General features: G+C 35.4%; 4 protein-coding genes across 6 annotated transcripts in view; all 4 read left to right on the forward strand.

Moving 5' to 3' along the window:
• Nucleotides 1-250: 250 nt before the first annotated feature.
• RB195_016642 (uncharacterized protein) lies at nucleotides 251-8,023 on the forward strand (the record flags this gene model as incomplete). Its single annotated transcript, XM_064183264.1, has 12 exons — nucleotides 251-391; nucleotides 1,155-1,238; nucleotides 1,844-1,924; nucleotides 2,310-2,441; nucleotides 2,629-2,741; nucleotides 2,926-3,055; nucleotides 3,793-3,911; nucleotides 3,982-4,075; nucleotides 5,464-5,614; nucleotides 5,684-5,797; nucleotides 6,210-6,404; nucleotides 7,686-8,023. 12 exons carry the CDS (start codon nucleotides 251-253, stop codon nucleotides 8,021-8,023), a joined length of 1,692 nt encoding a protein of 563 aa, XP_064039145.1.
• Nucleotides 8,024-9,711: 1,688 nt separating this feature from the next.
• On the forward strand, nucleotides 9,712-14,469 carry RB195_016643 (uncharacterized protein; the record flags this gene model as incomplete). Its single annotated transcript, XM_064183265.1, has 14 exons — nucleotides 9,712-9,841; nucleotides 9,901-9,972; nucleotides 10,297-10,443; nucleotides 10,875-10,978; nucleotides 11,039-11,122; nucleotides 11,186-11,352; nucleotides 11,998-12,157; nucleotides 12,442-12,545; nucleotides 12,616-12,731; nucleotides 13,160-13,358; nucleotides 13,444-13,570; nucleotides 13,640-13,804; nucleotides 14,078-14,255; nucleotides 14,450-14,469. The coding sequence occupies 14 exons, from the start codon at nucleotides 9,712-9,714 to the stop codon at nucleotides 14,467-14,469; spliced, it is 1,773 nt and encodes a 590-aa protein (XP_064039146.1).
• Nucleotides 14,470-15,260: 791 nt separating this feature from the next.
• Nucleotides 15,261-17,686, forward strand: RB195_016644 (uncharacterized protein; the record flags this gene model as incomplete). The annotated part of the gene is made up of 10 exons (XM_064183266.1): nucleotides 15,261-15,347; nucleotides 15,774-15,863; nucleotides 15,953-16,090; nucleotides 16,152-16,247; nucleotides 16,364-16,517; nucleotides 16,581-16,663; nucleotides 17,133-17,203; nucleotides 17,296-17,403; nucleotides 17,453-17,582; nucleotides 17,645-17,686. The coding sequence occupies 10 exons, from the start codon at nucleotides 15,261-15,263 to the stop codon at nucleotides 17,684-17,686; spliced, it is 999 nt and encodes a 332-aa protein (XP_064039147.1).
• A 221-nt stretch (nucleotides 17,687-17,907) lies between these two features.
• Nucleotides 17,908-26,291, forward strand: part of RB195_016645 (uncharacterized protein) — a gene marked incomplete at both ends in the record, with an annotated part of 86,401 nt that continues 78,017 nt past the window's right edge. For 2 of the 3 annotated variants that reach the window (XM_064183270.1, XM_064183271.1), the window contains 5 exons: nucleotides 17,908-17,996; nucleotides 18,083-18,226; nucleotides 18,658-18,781; nucleotides 18,850-18,953; nucleotides 24,512-24,662. In XM_064183270.1, coding sequence (XP_064039148.1) covers nucleotides 17,908-17,996; nucleotides 18,083-18,226; nucleotides 18,658-18,781; nucleotides 18,850-18,953; nucleotides 24,512-24,662 — 612 coding nt within the window. Of the gene's footprint in view, nucleotides 17,997-18,082; nucleotides 18,227-18,657; nucleotides 18,782-18,849; nucleotides 18,973-24,511; nucleotides 24,663-26,291 lie in introns of those variants that run through there. The other variant, XM_064183267.1, reaches the window with a different exon arrangement.

The raw sequence follows: 26,291 nt of genomic DNA on the forward strand, positions 1-26,291 counted from the left end.
TCTTGCCGACATCTCTCTTCGCATTCCCCGCTGACGATCGTATTTCGGCTCTCAGCTCGGCCACCACTCACTAATTTTATTCTCTCAACTCGCCATGTATCGTATCAACTTGGGCTGAACAAATCTGTAACTCTGTACCGTATCCAGTCCTTTCTGCACTGTATCCAGTCCAATCTGTACTGTGGATCCTGTTTCGTCCAATTTTCAGAATGTGTTAATTGGAAATGGAGTGAACAAAAAGAATCGGGTTATGATCTACCTGCTATTTTCTTTACTGGTATTCTATCGACTCCAACAATATGGGGACGCTTTCATACGGAACGGTAACCTGTCGAATCCGAAGCATAAACGGTCGATGCTGGAGGATGATCCATGCTTGGATGCGGAGCAGGTTCAGTTCTTTTTTGCTCTTCCAATCCCTACAAAGACGAATTTTTGCCCGGGCATTCCGGAAAATTTTCGACATTTCTTCTATTAAATTCATTTTTTCTTTATTTTATTTTCTTTTCAGTTCAGGGAGTTTATTTTCTTTTCATATACATTTCGATTTTAATGTGTCATGAGGATGAAGGTGAACCAATGCCTATCAGTGTTGCTTTCAAAGAAAAATAATTTTACAAAATGAATAGAAACAAAAAATGAAAATAACTGGAAAAAAATAAACAAAAGAAATATTTCTTGGTAGCCGACACTTCTATTATTTTTTTGTCTAATTTCTTTCTTGTTTTAATTTTTGTTTCTAGAAGACAAAAAGAAGCAGGAAATTCAAGGATGCTTGAACGGTAGCATTTCCACTTAGATCATTACCGTAACGCAATGTAATACTGTTCAATTACTACTAGTAAATTAAATTAATTAAGCCATTTAACTAAGTGGAATTTTGTATGCATGAAACACCCAGCAGTTCTCGCCTCTCAACACCCTACCGTACCCTAAGTTCCTGGTTAATTAGACAATAATTATCAAAATGTCCTTAAAAGTGCATTTCAATAGTTTCTTGAGTTTCTTTTTCTTGAAATTGCAGGAAATATGTTATCTATGTGATTTAAGGATTTATGGAAAAGCTGCCGGTATTAAGAACTCATTCAGCAGCAATTTATTTAAGAAATCTTACATCTGGAAAAAATGAAAATGGATTTAGGATCCTTTTCTAGGTCGACAAACTTGAATCCGTCGAGCTTCTGCCCAGATATGCGCATCTAAAGCGACCATGGCTACGTCCGGATGTAACGCCGAAGGTAATTTTGAATTTCCTTCATTTACTAGAAACTTTGTTTACTGTTATAAAAGAACAATGTAAACAACTGTTTTGGAGAAATCAAGCACAAAAGGAACTGCTCTCAGGTTATTTGAAAAAAAAAAACTTCTAGAATCCAAAAATCTTCTCGTCACCAAATGAGTACGTATCTGAGTAGAAAGAGTAAAAATTTCAAATAATACAAGTAATGAACGATTTTTTTCTATTTTCAGCAAAATTTGATGTTTACGAATTCTACAAATTTTGCGTCAGTACTGTACTTTTCATTTCACATTCTTCATTCATTCATTCATCCATTCATTCATTCATTCATTCATTCATTCATTCATTCATTTTTCAAAAATTCCCATCGAATAAATAAAAGCTACACATGTACGTTTTCCGGATGTTCTCGACCTCTCGTTAATCCGCACACTCTAAAAATAGCTTAAAGATTATTTTGATATTAGAATATGCTCGTAGTATTTTAAAAAAAGTAAATACTTAAAGCATTTTCAATCATTAATGACAATATTTACACCAAGCTTCTTTTCCTTTTTCTTCTTTTTTTCTTTTTTTTTGCGATTTTCTTCGCATTAATTCCAGGTTTTCACCAGCAATGGCTTGCGATATCAGTGGATGTGGGCAAAAAGTCTAGCGGTTCGAGGTCTCAAGAACGGTGTTACGGTAGGTGTCCAATAAAACCATGGCCTAAAATTAACCTCTTTAACCAGGAGTACATCAGAGAACTTTGTTCTCCTTCCTAAGTTTATTTAATCCAAAAAATAGGCACACATCCATTGTCACTTACTTACAAATCACTTATAAAAATATACTTATAAAATAAATAAAAAATATAATGTATGCCTACTGATAAGAATCTTAAAGAACTAAAAAGAAAATGGTTCATATTAAGTAATTAAGTTTTGTAACGATTTTTGCTCATAAAAAAGCTGCCACAGTTTTGAAGTCTCCTCGAAAAAAAATTGCAGGATCTCTAGAATGAACTTCCAAAAATTGGAATCTCTGCACAAAACAGATAGATATTTGTTCAGGTAGCCATTAATTTCAGATCGATGATCTCCTACGATTTCTGGACAGTCAAAACTGTTCATTCATTGCCATTGGTGATGCGGTATGGCAAACAGTACAACGTGCTCGACCCGTGAAAATTGAGGGCGAAATTAGTTGCCCGATGAAAGAGGTTCCTCCTTTTTTTCCTCCGCAGTTATTTTTGGTTTGTTTTTCTTCAGCGAGTTTTCATGGATTGTAAACAAAATGTCAAACCATCCTGTTATTTCCTGAGTTCTCCCTAACTACTTCACGCAACGAGTTTGATGCTCCGACGATAAAATAACAGTAAAGCAGTAAAGTAAGGGATTCGATTTTAGCTCTATACTATTTGTTTGGCGAAGTACGGTAGCACAGCGTGTAGTTTGTTCCCATCCGAATCTGATGGCCCTTTCCTGTACAGAATGGAAATCGGTGATGCAAGAGCTAATCGGTTTGTTTTATGCATTTATTTGTTTATTTTTTCTATTATATTATTTTACTACATTATATTATTTAATTTATTATTATTTTTTATTTTATCAATTTTTTATGAGCTAATAATGCACAATTTTTTTACTGCATTTTTGTTTTATTTATTTTCAAAAAAAGAATCGTCTAACTGCTCAAATTTTTAGTTCACTGGATGAACTAAGAGCCGATCCATTGGTGCTCTACGAATGGGGTTCCACGTTGGGTTTACCCGCTCCACGATGGGCTTACACTGTGACAACGATGGCTATCCATGACAATAACGCTGGTCAAGTGGTGTGTTCCACCTAACAGCTGTAGAAGAAGTGTTATGTTGACGAAACATTTCAGCTAAAATAAAGATGGAACTGATAAATAAATAAAAATAACCATAAAAAAGTAAAACTAAAAAAATAATAATTGAGCAGTTTAAGTTAAGTAATTAAGTCTTATAATGAATCTTTTTCCAAAAATTTAAATCCAGAGATAAAATAGAGGTTGACTCTAATAATTTTAACTATAACTTACCTCGTAAAAGTAGTTCATTTGAGTTAAAAATTTCAATTCAAAAATCATTTCCCAGAAATCCACATCTCTACATGAAACATGTGGAAATCTAGTGATTTTAGATAATTATTATTATTTTAAATTATTTTGCTATTTGGGTTAAAAATTTTTTTTAAAGATTTTATGTTGTATTTTCAGAGACCGTTTTTAGCAAAAAAAATCATTTTTGTGCTGATAGCGGTGAAATTTGCCGCAGTCCCCAAAAAAAAGCATTCATTCCTTGTTATTCATTATTCAGATACAGAAAATTTTTTATTGATGCTTATTTTCTCTGAATTTTTGTGGGATAAGCGTGTTTGATTTATAATTATCCTGCAGCCAGAGCATATCCGAAAACCTTTTCCCATTATTCGTATTATTCATAATCATATTGACATTATTATTCATATTATTCATATTCATATTACTATATTCATGATGGATTAATGCTAATGGTATTTGGATCCGATAAAATTTGACAGTTCCAGTATTTGGTGGACATGACAGGAAGAGGATACATGGACACATGCGGGAAAAGTCTCTCCGCCGCTGTGGACGACTCACAATGGAAAGGATGGGCCGACGAAGACATCTCAAAAGTGTATCGGTAAGGTAATCCACGATGTGGAGAGTTAGTGGATGGATACTTCTGGCTAAAGGATCCACTATTTTTCCAGATTCTACCTTCTAAGAACCCAAGGTTTCGGTGTTGGGAATCATGAACTACAAAACTATGTGAATAAAATTATTGAAAGCAGGCATTCGAAAAAAGTGAGTTCGTTTTTTTCTGGAAAGTGTTTTTTTTCGGTTATAAAATGTGTCTCTTACTTGTATATCAATATTATTACATATTTATGCACTCCTTTTTTTTCATTTCGGTCGGCTTGTACTGCTCGTTTTGTGGTTTTAAACTTCCAAAAACATCTAAAATATAATCATCTCCCAAAATATTTAATCTCAACTCTGCCTCTATTGTAGGAAGATTATAAATAAAGAGCATGCTACTGTACTATAGTAAAGAAATAATTGTTTTGGTAAAAAAAAATAATCAAATAAAATACTGCAATAAAAATAAGATAAGATAATAAGATTATAATTAACTAATTAACTACAATTAACTAATTATTAAGATTAATTAAGATTATATTAAAATATCTGTTTTTGATTGGAATTTAAATTATCTGAAATTTAAAATTATTTAATTTTGATTTATTTAATTTAGAGTTTAAAATATCTGTTTTTGATTGGAATCGATGTGTAAATCTCTGCTGATTTGATGAAAGCAGGATTTTTCCAGTTGGTGCCTGAACTTAAAAAAAAAGTAATAAATAACATGACGTTTTGTGTAATGCTACATACTCCCTTTTTTCTTTTTTTTCAGTTTTTCTCTTCCTTTTTCCCTTTTCTTCCCGCTCTCCTCCTTCTATGTTTTTCTCTTTCTATCCTTCCTAAAGGACCCGGAGCGAGGCTTCAAAGGACACGCACACACGGTGTTTCCTTCAATGAGAAACACATCCCATCTCATGGACTACGGTTATCCACAACATTAGAAATGTGTTTAGCACCAGCGACAGGAACTTACGAAGACGGTGCTGGCAACATTATTTTTCTAGCATAACTGCTTACATGAGAAAGCAAAATTTCCAAGGGGAACATTTGAAAAAAAAATCAAATAAACGTGAAACTTCGTGAATAAACGTGATTTCGCCATTTAAAAATCTCAGTACTCCAGGTTAAAAAAAAAAGTTAAAAATTCAGAAAACAGATGTGAAACTTAGTAACTTTCAATTAAAAAAAAAACAAAATTTAGAACCGATGAAAAATCTGCGGTTCTGCCGGTTAATTAAGAGAACTTCCCCCAAAAGAAAAACAGCATAGAAACCAGCTCAAGGACGAGTTCTAAGGAATCGTACGAGTTAACCGGCCGTTTTTCTGGACGAACACGGAGAAATGAGCGTGAACACGGTCATAGTCATAATTTACGTCTTGAACTCTATATTTTTCACGATAGATCCAAACATAGCCAATTTTGTGATACGCTTCCTTTAAATATGTATATATGTGTAGATGGGAAATTTCTAGGAGTCTGCAAATCATAGAGAAGAATCCTTATCACTGAGAAATTGAGTCAAGAACTTATGATATCCCGTATTTTTCAGGCTGCACAAACATTTTACTGCGAATCAATTCTGAAAGGTGTTGTCTCATGGGCAGGTGATGATCTGACAACCGCTTGTCATCTGATCTTTCCGGATCTCACCGATCGTAAACGAATCTCGAGAGCCAGAGAAATTCTGGAGTCCGAAATGCGTATGTGTGGATTCGCTTTGCACTTACGTGTCTGCCTTTTCCCCTCCGCTAGTCACGTCCACATTTCAGCAGCTCATTGGAAAGGATTTTTTGCGTCAGCAATTGATGAAATGGAGGCCGTGTATCTCACAGAGCGACAATTTGTGGACGTTCGAAATCGGTTGAAAGGAAGGATATCAGGAGGTTCGAAAATTTAGCTCAAAAATACAGATAAATAAAGTAAGACGGTAATAGTAAAATAGCAAATATTGCTAAACTTTTGATGAAAATAAATCCACCCCTTCATAATTAGTTCATCCTAGTCTAGTAGTTTTGAAAATGAAAGCGCGTAGCGGTCGTTCGAGTGAACATAAGCATCAGTTACTCTCATAATGTTCTCTTATCTCTTCACAACAGATTTTTAGACACATTTTCACATTTCTCATTTCTCATCTCACATTTAGACAAAAAGTACTGGAAAAGATAGTTCTAATCCCGGAAAACTGAACAAAAATACTTTCTATGGCTAAGCAGATGAGTGCAACGGCGAAAAAATGTCCTTAATAATTTATTTGTGTTCTTGCTCGAATTTCCTTCACATAACCAGTATTTTAAGACCTCGTGCTCGGCGAAACCCCTACAGGGATTATCCGTCCCGGTGAACCGCTGGTGAATGATATTTCGGATGTTCATCGTAGACCAATTATGTCGAAAATGGATAGCACCGGAGAACTGCCTAAAGAAGAAGTTGAAGAGATATCAGAAGTTGAGGAAAGCAGTGAGTCGGACTCGGAAGCACCAATTGGAGCCGGTTGGTCCCATACGGCTTTTGGCCGCATTGTTTTACTTGCATTCAAAGACAAATAAAACATAAATAAGCACGGAAATCTTATGTGAAAATAAGGAAACCCCTAAATTACTATTGTATCGGTACTACTTTAACACTCTTTCTTGCTTAATACCACTCAATTACTTTGGTAAACTTTTTTTAGTACTAAAAAACTTAGTACTATGAAACTATTATTCAATCGTAAGTACAGAAAATTTTGCTTAAGTTTAAGTTTTCTAAGTTTTTTAGAGTTTTTTAAAGTTTTTTTTTTAGTTGAAACGTTTTAAAATCGCATATATCCTTACCAAATGTGTTTTAACTTTTTTTTCCTGGACATTTATCAATATAAATAGTGTATCCTTCAAATAAATCTCTTACTTGCGGCCGTAGTAGAGCCCACAGAGAAATACATATTGCGCCTAAAAATTCGCAACCGTATTGAAGTGACGTTCTGAACTGAGCATCAAACGAATTTGTTTCTTTTTTTTGACTCCGACAACCCCTGTTCCCTTCATAAACGTCAACGATCCCAAATACGACGACCACAGTCGAACTCGATGGCGCATCCCAAAAGGATTGATGCGCCAGAGAATTTACCTTCTTATTCTTTTCATAAATTTGTTAAATTATTATATATTCAACCTACTATATAATACTTCAACTGAGAACTAAGGAATTGTTAGGGAAGAGAGAGAGGATGATGAGGCGAAATTTGACGCTGCTTAAGATCCATAAAACCTAAACCGTTTGTTCCTCCGTTTCCGATAAGTTCCAGCCTCGTTCCAGGACTCGCTTGGCTTTTAAGGATACTGATATAGTGCACCGCTTGGCTCTTGCAAGCCATTTTATGAGAATCAACTAGGTTCAAATCCTTGACTATTCCAAAATAATTCCAAAATAAAGTCGAGTTAATGCTCGAGTTTGGATCATCTCAATACATTTCAACCCTTCAAACAACTTCTTCTGGTAATTTTTCGGCCCAAATAAATGTGTTTCTGAAAACAGAGACCTTTTGAGGGTTGAGGGTTATCTACCCTTGGCTTCTGCCTCTTGTATGCATCTTTAGTTGGGAGTATCCTAATTCCATATTTTTCGGGTTTTTGTAGATATACAACTTCCTTCCAATTTTAATAAATATTCTTAATAAATATATAGCAGTTAAAATTATATATAATGAAATAATTAACATCTGTATAGACAATATTGTGTTCCAGATGGGAAACAAAAGAATAAATTTTACCGTCCAATCCTGAGTCCTTCCAGGTTTCAACGATTTAGCCTCAGTCGAAGAGGCACACGTTCCAAAACGCGACATTGGCAACTTCGAGCCGGAAGAACATCATACAGTCGAACATACAGCGGAGCAAACGACAACATCCACATCTGAACCTCAGACCTCACCGATGAACGAAGAAAACCAGACGTCCCAGACGGAAAAAGAGGAAAAGGAAAAGGAAAAGGAAAAGGAAAAGGAGAAGGAGGTGGCCACGGATACGCAAACTGCTCCACAACAATCGTCCAGCTTAAATTTGTTGATGCAATGGTCATACGTGGTCGTTATATTATTCCTTGTATTTACTTTTAATCCTCAACAGTTGTGAATTTAGTAGCGGACATTATTGCATTTATTTTTTTTTTAAATTCCCATTTTTTCTGGTTGTTTTTTTCCGCAAATTTCCTCCCTTTTTTCTGTTGTAAGTAGCTGTCAGGCTTGTTATGGGTTATTTTAATTGTTTTTATTATAGATATTTCCCACTTTGGCTGAAATTAAGGAAGTTAGACCTTCACAGATATTGTGGAAGATCTTTTTATGTCATTTCTATGTTTGTACGATGTACACAAAGGCAGTGCAACAGTGAAATTATTTTTTTAATGTACATTTCAATTCTTTTTTTAACCTTTGTCGTCCCAAGCAGAATTATCAATGCGTGGATTTTTTTTCAGAGTTTTTTTTAAATATATAATTAGTCCGATCTGTTCAGCTCGCTGTGTTATAACTATCTACTGCAATCCTATAGTTTGTACAGGTTCATTTCACGTCATTATTATTGGAATTTTGCCAGAAAAAGCTTTTTCAAAGAAAAATCCCGCAACGAAGCAACGTGGAATATACATCTAAGAATTAAAATCATTGTCCTCAACTCCCAACGCATTGATGATCCCAGACAATTTTTATTTATTACGATTTTTATGTATTTATGCATTACGCGGAAATAATAAGCTGACATGTGTCAACGTTAGTAAAAGACGCAGATGATAGATCACAGCTCACGGAATCCCCATGAATCCTGAAAAGGGGCCTATGAAAGCGTTAATGGTGCAAAATTCCCGCGATCATTTACTTTAAATTTGTTAAATTTAAATTAAATATGGTTTTCTCAAAATTTTTCATTGAAGGTGTCTAGAGAAAAATTCCGTCATGGCTTTTAAGTGTCGTACACATCCACGTAACTTCCACATCCACGTAACTTCGTTACAGGAACAGATAGATTAAGTATGGCCCTCACTATAATCGTGATGGCAAACCTTCCCTCTAGTTAACCCATCCCTCTAGTTATGATTCCATGTCTTTTTTCATTGTATCGTCAACGTTTTTGAGTGTTGTTTAGTTTTTCTTTTGGAATAAATATTGATGCCTCAGTTTCCTTGGATAGCTGTTCCAATTAGATGATATCATATAATAGTTCTCCACATTTCTCACACCTAGTCGACATTAATGCGTCTTGTACGTGGTTACATCTTTGCATTTCAATTTACGTGTTACCGCGGTGTACTGTAGAATTCCTCGACGAATCCGTCACATCCTTGGTTTTCTGAGTTTTTCTTTGGATTTACACTTGCTCGGGTTTACTGCTCGATCTCAATTTTTCTGGAGTAAATTTTCGGATAAATGTGGTTAGGCCCACTTCGCTGCCCCTCATTTCTGGAAATAAATAACTGGATCAATCGGGGCTCTCTTACCTAGCATTAGTTCTAGAGGATCTATGATATTTACGTTCAAAGTACTTAGAGAAATATGAAGATAGAGATTCCAGAAGTAAGGATGCAGTTGAGTACTTTCCTTCCAACTACATTTTTTCTAAAATTTTATTTCATTCGCCATGTTGATGGTGTTGCACACTGAATAAATAGGACTTTCTAACACAATCAGGCTGCAAATCTGTTCAAATGTGGTTCAACTTTTTAAGTGATTCTCGCACGGTGGTTTATTGTAATTTGATGTCAAGAAAATTTCTTGCAGTTATTTTATTTCTATCCAATCACTGGTTACCACATTGAATTGTCTTAGATGGGTGGAGAAGAGCTCATTTTTGAAGGATGTAACTTTTTTCGACAAAGGTTGACTTACTCTGTATTGAGTGGTCGTCCTGTTCTTATTCGAAATATAAGGAAAGATGATGATGCTCCTGGTATAAAAGGTACGTCGTTCGTCATTTACTTTTACTTTTTTCTTCTCTGTTCATTTATTTCCTTCCAGATTTTGAAGCGAAACTTTTGTCGCTTCTGGAAAGGGTTACAAATGGGACCAGAGTGGAAATTAATGCAACTGGTAAGATTTCCCGAAATGTCACACTTTTTGTTTTCTAGGTTTTTACGTCTGCAAAGTTTAATAGTTTGATGTAGTTGAAACACCACTTTCAAGAAGATAGTGTTTTTAGCTTACATATATGTTTGATCTCTGTGATAAATTTTGATGTGGTTCCTTGAATTTTTTTAACTTTACTAAGTAGCTTAGTTTCCTTCTAAGGACTTCACTTTTTGTGTTATTTTTTTAAGTCAGAAATTTTTCACATGGAGCTTAAAATGGCACCATACTTTAATTCTTTATTGGCTTGGCAGCGTTTTAAGAGAGAATGTATCCTATGCAATTTAGGTACCGAAGTACGATTTCGACCCGGTATCATTACGGGCGGAGTTTCAACTATGGATTGTGGATCTGAGCGGTGTTTATCCTACTTCCTGGAGCCTATGATAATTCTCTCACCATTTTGTAAGAACGCGATGACGTTGAAATTAAAAGGTTCGTAACTGTTGGTAACCTAAAAGGTTTGTCTACCTTACTAAATGTATTACTAAGTAACGCATGACTCCTCTAAATTCGTCCGCATCCACCTTTCTGAACTCGTCCGTGCAACTGGTTCCGATTTCTTCCACCAGTATAAAATAAATCTAATACTCCTGATAAATGTGCTGGTTTCCAGATTTCTGGATTGTTATTTCTTTTGATTTCTTCGTTTTTGGACGGATTATGATCGAATGTAGCTTTTACCTGAATCAAAAGAGTAGAAAGTAGCGCGTACGTCAGCTATTTATAGAGTGGTGTGCGATTTTTATTGACTCTTCTTTAAATGTTTCTGGATAAGATCCGACATGTTGCGGACGAGTCCGGGCAAATGGTGATGAGGTGCGGACGAGATGTAGCGCAAACCTGACGTTATGTAAATGCTTTAGGAGTCACAAATGCCCCTAATGAAGTTTCTGTGGACGCAATTAAAGCTACATGGTTAACAGTATATAACAAATTTGTTATTAATGATGAAAAATTAGAGTTGAAGGTTAGTATTTGAATTAGGTTTTTTCTCCAGGACTGGTTAAAATGAGAATATCTATTCCAGATTAGCGCTAGAGGTTTGAAACCTGCGGGTGGTGGATGCGTCACATTTTCGGCTCCCATAGTTAAGATTTTGCGACCCATACAGGTACTTGAACACTATTTTAAATCTCCACTTTATTTGTATACTGTCCAATTATTTGTTGTGAAGAGGGAGAAACAAGGAAAAATATGCAAAATTCGCGGACAAGCTTATGTTACGAAAGTTACTCCTTCACTCGCGTACCGGATGATTGATGCTGCAAAAACAATGCTTCATGGTTATATTGCTGACGTTTACATCACCGTAGATCAACGTAAAGGTGATGCAGGAGGAAAGTGAGTATTCACTCGGCTTATTTTTCTTCGATATAAATAGATTTGCTAAATAAATGCTGTGTCAACTCATAACGCAGTATGAATCGAAAGTTTGCAACTGTCCATTCGTCAATTTCTTTGCTCACCGTGTTTCTTCCTTTGATAATTTCTTCCTTCTTTCGATTTGGACAAAAACGTGTTATGTTGCAAACCGATTTTACATATGTTTGCAATCAAATATACAGCTTCTATTGGTTCATTTCTCACGAATGATACCTTCATTATAAAGAGAAACTTCCCATTTCTTTGCTCTTCTATTATTTCTGCTTGAGATCCTACGTATACTCAGTCCTTATTCAAGCGGTTTGATCTCTTCTGGAATCCTCACCGTAACTATGGAGGGTTTTTCAGCAATGACATAAAGTTGGATGTCATATAACGTACTTTGTAAACTCCTCCAGGATTTGTATATCTATTCATCTAATAGAAACTTTCTTCGCAAGAATAGGTTATGGCAAATTTCAATTCCGAAATTATTCTGCTTCCAAAAAGAACATGTTGCAACGCATTATATTAACTTTTTTTTTCTATTTTGGTGTGAATTATCGAGTTTCTTAATGCTATCCAAATCTTGTTTTGATCCAAATCTGTTTTAAACTATTTCAGCTCACCTGGATACGGTTTATTCCTAACGGCTGAAACCACTGAAGGAGTTGTATATCATGGCGAAGCGATTTCGAGACCTAAAGGAGAGCCTGGTGACCCTCTTATACCGGAAGATGTGGGTTCAAGCGCAGCTACAGCCTTGCTTGAAGAGATTTATAGGGTGAGATTATTACCTTACATTTCAGTTTTTTTTTTTACAATTAATCCTCTTTTCCATATATTTTTTCTACTCATTAAGTGAGCTTTTCGAAAACTGTGACTTCTTTATCCAATACAATATGTGGCAATATTTGTAACTAGCCAAGATTAACATTGATTTCTAACTTTGATGTTTCGTAGTGTTCTGATGCTAGCGAGTGTTACAGTTTTCGAGTTTTGGAGTGTTATTCATGTCAATTTTACGACCTCCATTAGTTTTTAAAGCAATTACTCTTTTTTTTAAAGGGAGGTTGCTTGGATAGTTCTGCCCAAATGTTAGCGTGCTCATTTATGGCCCTTGGACAAAAGGACATTTCTAAATTTCTATTCGGACCCTTAACAGTGTATTGGTGCGTTCACTTTCGTTCACACTTTTTTCTGTCAAAATATTATCATTGAACGTGGCGTGTATATTTTCAGTGTACATTCGTTGCGACATCTGAAGGACTTTTTTGAAATCCAATTCAAAGTAGATGAGTGGAGCACGTTAAGAAAATTGAATAATTCAAAAGAGGACGAAGATGAATTACGGTTAGGTAGTGAACAAAAAGCCTTAGTTACAGCTGTTGGAATAGGTTTTAGTAATCTTAATAAGACAGTACTGTAGAAAAGATCGTCTTGGACCCTTACTGTAAAAGTTTTTTTTTGTACTTTCCCTTGTTATACTGTTGTGCGTGATTTTCTTTGTTGGGATTTGTTGTTGAATCGTTGTTGTACAGAGTGATTCTTACATGAAAATTATTGTTATTTCCTTCCTGTGAAGATTAGTGGTCCGAACCACTGATTATTTCATCGTCATAGGTTGCTGTATTTGAAAATAGGGTTACAGCTCATTTAAAAGAGTTTTATTTTTGGATCCTCCGACAAATGTAGTCCTTCTGAAATACTCGATTTATTCTTGAAAATCGCATGAAATGAGACTACAATTCTACATTTTGTCATCGCTTATTCTTGTTTTTCTTAGCAATGGCTTTTGGTTTACCTATGTGTGATGATGTATGGCGATTTTTTGTCGAAGAAGTCGACAATAATGCGGAACGTAAACATAACACTAGCAATATTTCTGAGTGGGAATGGATCTGGCTCACGCAGGTCGACCCTCTTCCCAGAAAAGAAGTGGATTTATCTGATCTATTTGCTCCTGCTGTTCAGTTTACCTTAAGGTGAAAGTCTTGCTGTTGTTGTTTAGTGGTGTTTTTGTTATACTAAGATAATATGCATTGTAACTGTTTTATTTTTCTATTTCAGATGCAACGAATATTGGATTGCCATGCGTCCGGTACAGGATTTTCCGAGGAAACCTCCAGAGGTGAACTGTGCTTACCAGCAAGGATTTTTCTTTGAATGGTTTTCTGGTGAAGATGGTGTTGAACAGGTTCTGTTTTTTACCGGGTTTTCTGCTTGCGGTATCCAAAATATTTTATATCAAAATGGGGATTTTCAGCCTTCAACTCTCAGTAAACTTGTTCAGTCCTATCGCGAGTACTGCGAAGTTCTTGACTCGGCAATTTCGCAAGTAAAATTATTGGATAATGAGGTTTTTACATTGCTTGGATATTCTTTGGATGAAAACGATAATGAATGTATTGCTGTAAAGTTGCGCCCTAAGGTGAGAAGCATTTCTTTTTCAAAAAACATTCCGATGAATTGATCGGTAGCACATAGGAGCCCAAGATTGAATAATTATGTAGTTTATGCTTCTGAAAAAGATGGAAGTATTTTCGTTTTTAATTTTTCGGAGGATTGAGAGATTGTATAATTTCCCAAAATTCGTTTGTTCCTGTAAATTTGAATGAAAGATCCTTTTATAGCAGCTCGTGACTAATTTTGGGAGAACTGTGACCATGTAGTTTGCTGTTCTGCAGTAGTTTAGTTTATTAAGGCAGTAAGTGATGAAACGATAACCTTACTTATTGACTGGGGAAATCCACGAGAGTTTCCGCGCCACATGTCTAGCACAGATGAAGAAAGATTTTCCAATTTGGACTGTGAAAAGTGGGATTCTAATGATGATTTGCATGTGAACATGAGGAGAATGTTAGATGTTGAACCTAGTGAAGGTGAGCCACTATTTCAGTTTTTCTTTTCTTTTTTCTTCAAGGTTTCCTGTTTCTAAGGTCGCATTTCATTTTCTTAGCCACCCGCATAGTCGTTGACTCCCTCCAGTGCGGTTTTCTCCTCATCATTGCTATTCCTGTTATTGTGATTTGAGAATTCTTCCTTTTTGTGTTTCCTTTTATTGTTTCTGTTTCAGAATTCATGTTTGACGACTAGTATTCCTCCAAGCTGAACTTCCTCAGTGCAACTGGACTATCGGATCAGACGGAAGAACATCATTGCGATAAACCCTAAGGTTTCGGAATAAATCCATATGTGAGTCCTTTCCTCTCAGCTTGATTGCTTCATTTGGATGTAAAACATTGAAATTGTTCTTCTGTACGAAAATTGTTGTTACATAACGTAACGACATAACGTAAACGTAGCATTCTCAATGAATAAGTTGCAAATAATTCTATCGACATAATTAGTCGAAAGTTCCCCGTAGCTTCAATTTCTACAGCCATTTTTATAGGTTGTCCGAAACGGATACCATATTTTTGAGCAGCACCTCAAGTAATTTACCCTAAATAACAATTCACCAGATAGTTCTAGCGAATCAGTGGTTTAATGCCAGTTTTTTTTTCTTATGTACTCAGCTTCATAAAGCTATTTTAAGCTTTGTGGTTTATATTAGAAGGTTGCGGTTCAAAGAACGATTGAACACAGATTCAATGGGAGTCGTAACTCTTTCATGAATATGTGGATTCGCTACGAGAAAAACTTCACAATCACTGTAACCCTACTCTTTTTTAAATTTTTGATGTGTATAAGATTTATTTTCCTTTTTGATATTGTTCTGTTACTGTTTGTTGATAATAAATCTTTGGTAGTTTCTCCTTCCGCGTGGTCATTCAATGGTTTGACAACCACTTTTGATATTTTTGCAAAATTCTGCATGTGAAGTATTAGAAAGTAAAAATATGATCTGTCTTTTCGACAATCAGTTTTCACTTTGTGATTTCAGAATGGTTTCAAAGAAAAAGAAAATTGACTGCAAGAAAGAAGCTAGCAGCAGTCTCGACACGGATGAGCTAGTTAAACAGTATGATGAGGTGAGCAATTCTTGCAAACGTTTCTTGTTTTCTTCCTCTAGTTTCTTCTCGGGATTCATTGTTACAGTACCGATTTGAGTAAATAAAGTATTGTTCAGTCATATTATTTCTTACATATGGGACCGCAATATTTACCGGTTCATGACTATAAAACAGTATTTGAAATTGTGCAGAAATCTAACAAAAAACTAGGTCTCCCGTTATTACATTTGTTCCCCTGGGAAAATATGCACCATCCCGCATGCCTTTGTCTGTATACTACTGTTTTTTTTAAATGAACATCGCTTCGTAAAGTTCTTCACACCAAATCGGATTGTTTCCTTTTAAAGGAAAATCAAAAAGCGACGTTTTGTGAAATGAAGGCTGTTTAAGACGTTGTTCTTCATTTATCACCGTTTTGCCTTATGTCATCAACCTGCTTTTTAGATCAAGAAAACTCCTACTGTCAGCAAAGATGAATTCAAACATCTTCCAAAAACAGAACGAGGAAGTGCCCTGCGAAAGGCCTTGAAAAAGGTGTGTTCTGTAGGAGACAGTAGCTTACGAAGTCTTAAAATCTTTTTTTATTCCTTCATTTTTCTCTTGCAAGCATATTATCAATTCAGAATAAACGTGCTCGTCAAGCGGAACGTGAAAAACTACGAGAAACTCTAGGAGATGCTGCACCTTCAAAGGAGGTTCCGAAAACAATTGAAAGTACGAGGGAGTATGATGAAACAATGGTCCAGGATAACGATGATGAGGTCTTTTTTATTTCCCATTTGATGTGCTCTTTTGTAGAAATCCGGGAAATGTGTTTTCTAGGTAGAACATGATGAAGCTCATGATGAATTCGCTCCTTATTTTAATCGTGAAACGACACCGAAAGTCCTCATCACAATGTCACCTTTTGCAAAGAAGGTAGGTTTTAGATATTTTTGTCATTGGATATCCATCGCGAAGCCCAGAAGTACACATATATCCTGAAACTGATGCACTTTTTATATTCTTTCTGTTGTATAGTTATTTACTTGCAGACTACATGGAAATTCTGTTTCGAACTCCAAAAGTGCATTCCAAACGCAGAAATTTTCTCACGTAAAGGAGTTCCATTGAAGAAAGTGGTGAAACAGGCTATATCCCGATCGTACACAGATCTCATTGTTGTGCATGAAGATCAAAAGAAGCCGAGTAGGTTAAAATAACCGAACTCATTTTATCACATGCTTCCGAAACATTTTCGATTTTTTTCAGATGGAATTATTTTCTGTCATCTTCCGGAAGGACCGACTGCCTACTTCAAGATAAATAATTTGAGATTCACCAAGGACATACCGGTAAGTACTGTTTTCATGATTATCCACGTATCTACCACTATCTAGTACCTCACTCAGAGAGTCACAGAGTGACGGATGCTTCTGGTGCTAGCAAATACTTGTTTTTTTCAAAGGGGAAGTACACTCAGGAGAAAAACTAGGGGTTTTTTTTCCACATACCAGCATTCTTCTGGTGTCTAGAACGATTTTTTCCTAATATTATATAGTGTAATGGTCTATCCATCGTTCTAGACACCAGAAGAATGTTGGTATGTGGAAAAATCCCTAGTTTTTCTCCTGAGTGTACTTATCCAGAGCGAAAATTGTGGCGATACTTTTAACTGAGTGCATTATTATAACGTGATTACTTATAACATGTTATAGAAGGTGAATGGAGTCGTAGCTTTCTCTATAGTGGTTTTTTTTTCTCGCATAGTTATTGTGGTCTTAGCTTCGTTTTGTTTTCCGACGTTGTTATCTATTCTTTTAGCGCGCTGGCGAATCCTCATCTCATTATCCTGAAATCATTCTCAACAACTTTAATACTCGACTGGGACACACGTAAGTTTTTGATGGTTCTTGTGCTGAAGTGCAAGTCAAAATTAACCAACGATTAATTAAACGTACAACAATTTATTACATATAATTTTCAGTATTGCACGAATGTTTGCCTGTTTATTTCCCCACGACCCTAAATTTACGGGACGCCGGGTTGTGACCTTTCATAACCAGAGAGATTATATTTTCTTCCGGCATCATAGGTAAGGCTTTTTTTCCACCATATTTTATGTTTTTAATATAAATATTTAGGTATGAGTTTAAAAAAGAGGGTGAGAAAGCAGCTTTGGTAGAACTTGGCCCTCGTTTTACCTTACGCCTGAAATGGTTACAAAAAGGAACATTCGATACTAGATGGGGAGAGTTTGAATGGGTTTTGAAGGTACGTGTTTTCATGTTTCGCTGTTTGGATGTACGTGAACATGCACAAATTGTGTGTTTTAGCGTCATGAAATGGAAACATCGCGGCGAAGATTCTTCCTGTGATTATGGATTATGGATTTTGTTGTTTTTGTTACAAAGTTGTTGAGTTATTCAAAAATTAATATAGAAATTGTTGTATACATTAAGCAAATGAAATTTTGAAACATCTTGAAGTTGTGCTCTGCTGCTAATACGGTTTCTAAGCCGACGTCTATCGGAAAAATGGTTCCTCATATTTTTTTTAGACTTTTAGACCATACAACTGAAAAATAAATGTTCCAGCGATGTTGAGTCGAAACCTCGCACTTGCTGCTGCTAGGCAACTGCGAGTGAAAGGGCTCATAGGAGGGAGGGCCAGTCTTGGTCCAATCAGGTAAAACATCCTATAACATCCATTAATTTTCGTAATTTTGACTGCTCTGCATCTTGTATCATTCTCCTTTAACCGTTTCATTTCAGACACCGCTTCGTTTGGGGTGAAGATGCAATTGGTCCAAATGTACCCGTTGGAGGAAAGATGGGAGCACAAGAAAATCCAGAGCTTCATACATATGATGGCGTTTACCGAGGTTCTCCAGAAAAAGGAGATAAGCTGATTCCCGAGTATGTCATGATGATGTTTGCTTGGAAACAGGAAAATCACTGTTGTTTCCACTTTTTAACGAGATATACTTCTTTTTTCATCGCAAATAAAAGGAGCTACAATAGCGTCAAAACTACATGAAGCACAGTGCAGCTGCGTAAGCGGCTGCGGGCTGCGCTTGAAGCGGTGCGCAGCAGTTAGAATCTTTGAGGAGCCATGCTGGACCACTTCTCGCTATATTCGTGATGGTTCCATCTCGATTCCAAACGCTAACTCCATCGCGCCGAATCGAGCGCAGCCGCTAACGCAACTGCACCGTACTTCATGTCGTTTTGACTTCACTATAGATGTATTAGACGAATTCACTTCCGAGTACTGTAGCTGCTACCAGTTCTCTTAATCATAAGATGATATTTTCTCATTATTTTTCTTTATCTCGTACCTGATTCAGCTTTTTCTATCGCGCACCAACAATGGGTACCACTTATATTGATCGATGTGTGACCTACTTCATCTCGGCCTTGCTTTGGTTCTGGTTCTCATATCATATGTACTATCATTCTGGCCATCTGCTTGTGAGTACAATCCAAGTTTTTTTATTTGCAGATTTTCTGTATAACATAAAGGCGAATGACGGTTTTAGGGCCATTGGTATATGCCATATTTGCACGAATTCAGCGATGAAGAACTTGGAATTCCTCCAGATTCAGACCCTGATCCGGAATACTGGGGTAATCACGGCAAGAAGTATGGAACATACCGATAAATGTAGGATTTATAGCTGTGTAGTAACTCATATGGTTGATGTAGAGGTTTAAATGTGGAATTTTTCTAGCGATGTTGTATAAATGGTAAGTGAGCCCCTAGCTTGCAGCTTGTTTACGCATGCAGATACATGATTTACACATGATTCCAAGTTTTTTTTTTTAAAAAAGAGCAGAACATCAATAAATAGGAACTTCTATCATCTAAGTTTCAACTCTAGTAATGCGACGATATGAAAGCTTTTTGCATGCATTCTGGCATGGAGAACAGGAACTGAGCATGGAAGAAGAAAAACACACATTGTTTACGCACGTATTTATTAGTTCATTGTAACTCATGTAGAGGAACATAATACCAACCCGTAGAGTTCACTTTTTTTCAAAATGATGACTATATGCTTCAGAAGTTGTACATTTGTTTAGATTTTGACGATTTTAAGGTTTGCATGATTTCATTTCTTTTCGTTTGATACATAACTACATGTGGAGTAGGCTTTCGACATTTAGATAAGGCATTTTTTTTCAATCGGATTAACTTATCACAAGAACGTAAATTTTCTGCTAAGAACTACGTTGCGACTTTCTGTTTACAATCTTGTAGAAATTCTTTCGATATCATTTACGACACGATGTTATGCGGTTACAAAAAGTTAATTTATTGATGGAAGAGGTGCACGGGGTTGTGGAAGTTAAGAAATTAAATTTCATTTTTTTTCTCTTAGATTTGGGATTAGGTGTAGTTAAGAATGTACTTACTTACTTTACTTAATCGGCAGGTTGATGTCATCGCCTGACGCGATTACCCGCATCTTCGCCGAGGTGTGCCGTCGTTGAACATAGCTCTGCCCAACCTTCTCGATCTTCTGCGAGAGCTTGGACAGAATCAATCCATTCGTCGCTATTCCATAGTCTGCGAAACCTTACGTCTGGCCTGTCCACGCCGAGTGTCCTCAGATCCTCTTTAGGAAGAATGTAATTAAGAATGTGAATTTAAGTTAACAATGTAGTGGCACTAATAATTAACGATAATAACTATGTTGGTTTATGTAAAGAAGTTACTGCTTTTCTTTCCAACACGGATGCAGAGGCATTACTTCCATCGGGATCGTGCTTATTGATCAGTGCAGGAATCAGATCTTCGGTTCGCCTAGGATCCTTTAACTTTAGGACGAGCCAGGACGATCATGACTTGTCACGGCTACCTTTTCACCTTCTGTAGGTGCTATATTGAAATATTCTCCTCGATCGTTGACCCATATACCATCTTAAACTTTCAAAGTGCATGAAAATCCATGAAGTAGGAAGTTGTTAGGAAGCAAGGAAGAGGACGTGTAGAAGATGCGCCCTCTTCCTTGTTTCCTACATAACAACTTCCTACCTGAAGCCTGAATCGTTCACGGAAATGATCCGCTAGGATATCACTACTCGTCACTCCTGAAATACGGTAATCTGGTCAGTTTTTTTCTTCTGGGCGTTCGTGTACGAAATCTGTTGCCAAAGTAGGACGAAGTACAATAGACCGCTCACAAAAATCATGGACATTACAGTGAGCAGACGGATTAAAAGCAAATCCAGCAATGGTTAGGAACTGGTTCCTAACTTGAAATTTTACTTTATAATTCATGATAATTGTATCATGCTGTTCTGATTAGAACTATTGTTCCGTGGCGGAAGTGTTGTGGGCGGAAATTCTGCCGGAAGGTGGAAAATAACATCAGGGGTTTGTGAAAAAGGAAAAGAATAGGCTTACCGTGATTGTTCTATCATTGTAGGATTTTGCTTTCTACAGTAATCGGCACGTGAACGCTGTCCAGCTTCAAAAATTGCTGAGGGTGATACACTTTAAAGTTACTCTGGTGAGGTTTTGCGATTATACGATAGCTCTTCCATGAAAATATCGGCTAGCGAAGATGGGGCGGTATTTTTAGAGTAATTCCCCAGTATCGATTGATTATGGTGACATGAAAAATTTCAAAGTGAGGATGTTAAGTTTACATTTTCATTCCACACAACAGATGCATATCGATCTTTTTGGGTTTTCCTCATGTCGAATCTAATCATGGGAGCAGTTTCTTGCAGAGTTTCTTCTTCTTTTTTCTTGGTTAGTTTCTTCAAACCAAATCCAGCTGAGGTAAATCCGAAGAATTTTCCTAATTGTTCGAATATGTCAAGAGGTCGCTTGCTTAGGTAATATCCGTTACTATCTCCAGGAACATTTTTTGATTATCTCGTTTTGAAAATATCTCATCATGTTAAGATTCCCACTGAATAACTCATGATTTTTTTCTATAAGGGGAAAAAAAAGCTGGCAACGGTTGGTCAAACTCTTATCAGTTTTCGTTGATGCAATTCCTAGGCTTAAATTATCCTGAAGAAATGAGTTATAAGATTTTTCGCTCACATTTCCTTAATACGATGAAAACCTTGAGGAATCTTTGAGAAAATAACATGTTGTTTATGCGGCGGGATTAGGAGGGAAAACAGGAAGAAATATCCGTGAACGCTCATTTTCTCCACCAACGATATATCAACGTTACTAGTGATGGTTATAACTAATCTCTCTTATAATTTTCCCTATAGCAGTTGGCAGCACCATTTGTTTTGAAGAGTTGTTTATTTATGTTTATTCAACGTATAACTGTGCTTATATTCATATTAAAGTGTTTTTCTTCTTACGTAGGATTCTAAGGAGCAATATGGATTGTATCGCATATGTGCGGTTGCTCACAGAATTTTATGATTTTATGATTTATTTTATTTTAAATTTAAATTTTATTTTATAATCCACATGGATTTTTGGTTTTAAATCCATGTTTAACAGACATCTTTAAGACAAAATTAAAGTTAAGGATTCCCATCTTGGAAGTATACAAAAAATATTACAGTACGCACGGCATCTACAGTAACCTAGTTGATTATGCATTATGTGAGCCTAGCGCATTACTTCTTTCATCGTTGCGCGCATCGTCGGGCGCTGGCGCCCCCCTTCACCATAGATCGATAGGGCAATAATCGATATGGGACCTAGGACTTTGACCGTAGGCTTTTCGGTACTGCTTCTTTTTCCGGTTTCTTTTCTTTTTTCTTTTTCTTTTTCACGGTCATTTATTAAGATTACTTCGTAGTAACGCTAGTAGATGAATATTTTTGTAATCGTCAGCCCTATGACCCTATCGTTTATTTTAATAAAGATAGGCTGCAGAAATTATGAGATAATGACAGGAAATTCGCTCAAAAAGAGAACTGAGTCAGTTAATTTCCTATTTTGAGGAAATTGCAAATTCTGATCATATTTCCAGTTTATAATATGATTGTTTGATATGAGAAAATATAAACGAAATATTTTCTCAATTTTTTCTGAATTTATTCTACTAAAAAAAGGTTACAAAAGTAAAATATGGTCTTTGGGTTCACGGTGAGATAATATGAAGGATACAGTAATTCGTGGATATGACCCGAGCCAGAAAAGAAAAACTGAAATGATTGTTCGACCGAAGAGCAAATATTTAAGTTGTATCGTTCACTCGCGCGTTCTCGCGGAAAATTGAGAGCTGCGTTCAAGGACGTCAAATCTCCGGGAAGCGATGCTTCCGGCGATGAAATCATCCCTTTAAGATTAAATCAAATCAAGTAAGTTAAGTGTTTGTGGATTTCGTCCATTTGGAACCATAGGGAACTCGACCTTTTTTCTGATATTAAAAATTTTCTTTTAGAATATAGAGGATGCTTTGAGATTTTTAGTGTTGGTTAAGACTTTTAAAATTTTTCTGAATTTGAATTATATTATAAAATATTAATTATGGATATCCGATACTCGAATGAAAAGGAAATGTTGTCACACTATCTTTACGTGCAGTCCAGCAGCGATTAAGGTCGGCTGAAAAAGCTGCTGCTGTGAGTTTACTTTGTTGCAGTCAGTGAGTTTTTTTTCCCTCACTAGTGAGGCTTCAGCATTTCTGTAAATAAAACGCAGCGTTCTTCAGAAAAGTCTCGTAGACGTAATCGAATTGCATTTTTGTCTTCAGCAGCATTTAATCCGTGACCTATAATCCTTACGTTATAGCTCATTTATGCATTTGTCCACTAATTTTCATCCTATTCATCTCATGCCTACAGTGCTTTTATATTCATTTATTTATTTATTTATTATGAGGCCATAGTCATTCCGCACGAAATATGTACCAACTTCCTGAATTTTTAGGATTATATATTTGTAAGCGGTTATCAAAACTTTTTCATCTTCAGCCCATCATTACGATTTTGAAACATCGGGTACCTTAAGCTAAAAAATTTTTCTAAAACAATTATCGTATTGATAACAAGTTAATGTAACTAAGTTAATTAAATCGCAAGGAAGTGGAAAAATCTTAACAATTTTCTTCCATGATTAGAGACGTCCCACTTCCTTCTACAGTAATCAATAAACTTTATACAGTTTTATTAAACATGAACTCAGGTTAACGTCTTTTCTTATTTTACTTACCGCTTACTTACTACACATGTATTACTTATTCTCATCTATTACCTACTTATCTTCTACATTATTCAATGCTTAATTTTATTAGCTTTAATTAATTTCTCCTATATCCCTGCCCCTGAATCATGTTCATCTTACCGTATCACTGTGTAGAGAGTTTGTTTAATTTTCTAACACAAACGTTATTATTATATTATTTTTCATTGAATATTTTCTAGCTGGAAAAGCTAATCAGCTTGAAATCTGCCAGATTCGTCTAGTTCTAAGAATTCTAAAACTCTCTATTATACGTATGAACACGTTACCAAAAAAAAAATTCACGACAACCTCTATTTTACGAATATTTAGCCATACATTTACGTCTCACGCGTTTTGCTTATATCAAATGTCAGATATCCTAAAGGCGCATTTATCCCGGAACCTAATCCCCTAATTTATAGCCGTTGGTAATTTAAGGAAAAAGTGCTTTTGTAAATGTTTTTCAAGAAGATAAATAATAAGATAATAAGCCGGATAGATAGATCTCGTCATCATGAATCGATTAGTGCTTACTTGTAACGATTTGGAGCGAAAGGAATAGGAAAAAGGGAACGTTACAGAGAAGAAAAAATAGAGGGGAAAAAAAGCATCTTCTTCTTCTTTTTTTTTGGCATAGACTTAACATTCCTACTGTAAGCAACGTTTCTCGTAGGAAATTAAACGAACTCTCTGCATTCTGCACTGTTTATAACTTGTTATTCGTGGAAGTCAGGTAGTAACTAAGAACACCGTCTATGTTTATCTCTCTGATTTGCTATAAAATCGCCCTTCGAATTGGCAAGAAAACATCTTGCATGATACGATAAATATTTGCAATAAAGATTATCGAGCACCGAAGACCCCGAAAATTTACAAATTTGTTTCTTTGGAGTGACGGAAACGATTGTTTCGCTGAAAAAAAACGGATAGAATAGTAGTAAAATAAACAAGTTGTTGTTCTGTGGCTGAGAATTCGAAAAATCGAATCAGCTAACTATTCCTGGAAATAATTTTTAAATTTCTTCTATTTTTGATATTTATTTTAGATATTTTCATACGCATTTATTATATATTTTTTATTCTTATCTATTATTATTATTATTATTATTATTATTATTATTATTATTATTATTATTATTATTATTATTATTATTATTATTATTATTATTATTATTACTATTATTATTATTATTATTAGTATTATTATCTATCAGTCTATAATCTTATTCGTTTAACTTAAAGTGTTTGAAATTTATATAGTGTTACATTGTTAGTTAATATTTAAGGAACTATCTGAAGTATGAATGGGACCCATTATTTAAGGTCCCCGGGTAGTTGCTCTCAGTAAAAATTTTTCTCTATCACAAAATTTTCACTGGGTTCTATTTTTGAACTTCTCGCCATCGCCATAATCTCGTTGAGGTCATAAAGTTGGCATTTTCCAGAATTTTCTATTCTGGAACTTATCTATCAAATTCGCTACGAATACGTACATACGCACATCCCGCCATTGGTCAGACAGAGTCTGAACGAAAAAGAAATCTATTTCTGGATTTTATGAAGTTTAATCACTGAAGATAAGGGGAAAAAACGGGCCGTAAAAATCTAAAAATTGCTCAATTAAGGCAAATCTTAATATATAGCCGGGTATTTTTGTGCGAAGAGATTTTCTGTGTGTGTGTTTGTGTACGAGTTAGCGGGGGCGTGAATTGAAATTTTGTGTACGTGTATGTATTTATGTGAGTCTGTTTATATTCTGCTCTCCACAGAAAAAAAAACCCCCCGATGATAGAGCTTATAGAGAGAAGTGATGATAACAGCCGATGTTTTTCGTCCAACGATTCTCTCCTTTCATTGTTGTGATAACAACGAATACGGAACCGCTTCACAGCTAATTTTCCTAGTGGCGATTATGCGATTAGAATTTTTTCTTTCTCTACTGTATAATTTTTTTTTTCGAAAAAATATTTCTTCATTCATCTTAGAACACTTTGAATGAAATCCCTACAATTTGCTGTTCTGTTTGAATTAGAATTTTTTGTATTCTAGATTTTGCAGATTTTTTGCAACTAATTAACTTGTTACCGTATCAATGTGTTGAGAGTTCCCTTAATTCTACAAGATAAATGTTGTTTACTGTGTGCTGAATTATTTTATTATTAATTATTTGTATTTTCTAGCTGGGAAATTATGTATAGTACGTAGAAATTTCTCATATTTGGTTATTCATAGATTTCTTAAAATAATTTCTTCTTATGATTAGTTTATTTGATTGTGAAGTTCATTAGAGTCGGTGACTTATAAATGAAAGTATGAAAGTAAAAATTAACCCTTTTGAAAATTACCACCGTATTCATAGATATCATTAGCGTTTCTTTTTTATCCGTGGGACTTTCTTAGAGCTGGAGAAGAAGAGTGAAGACGTGAGTGAAAATTTTTTTACGTCACACTCATACATAACTTTCTATAACCTTAATTCTACGCTTTTATTCGTTTATTTCAGGCTTTTGTGGTTACTAATTACTTACTGTATCATCGTAGTCCTCGTATTCATTTAATTAAAGGGAAAAAAGCAGAAAATTTTTTAGTTGTTGTTATTCCTGCTATTGCAAAAAATCTCTTTGAGAAAAAATTAGGATTTCCTGTGATTCGTTTTTTCATTGCATCCAGAAGCTCGTTCTCCTGCAAAACAGTCGATTTTTATTCCACGGATAATTAGGAAAGCAATTAAATACCAAATAAAATAATAATAAAAATGATAACAATAAAAATAATAAATAAAAAAATAATAGAAGTACTGTAACAAAGTACTTCAGCCAAAAACGC

This window comes from Necator americanus, chromosome II (assembly GCF_031761385.1).
Source record: "Necator americanus strain Aroian chromosome II, whole genome shotgun sequence".
In the NCBI taxonomy this organism is placed as follows: Eukaryota; Metazoa; Nematoda; class Chromadorea; order Rhabditida; family Ancylostomatidae; genus Necator; species Necator americanus.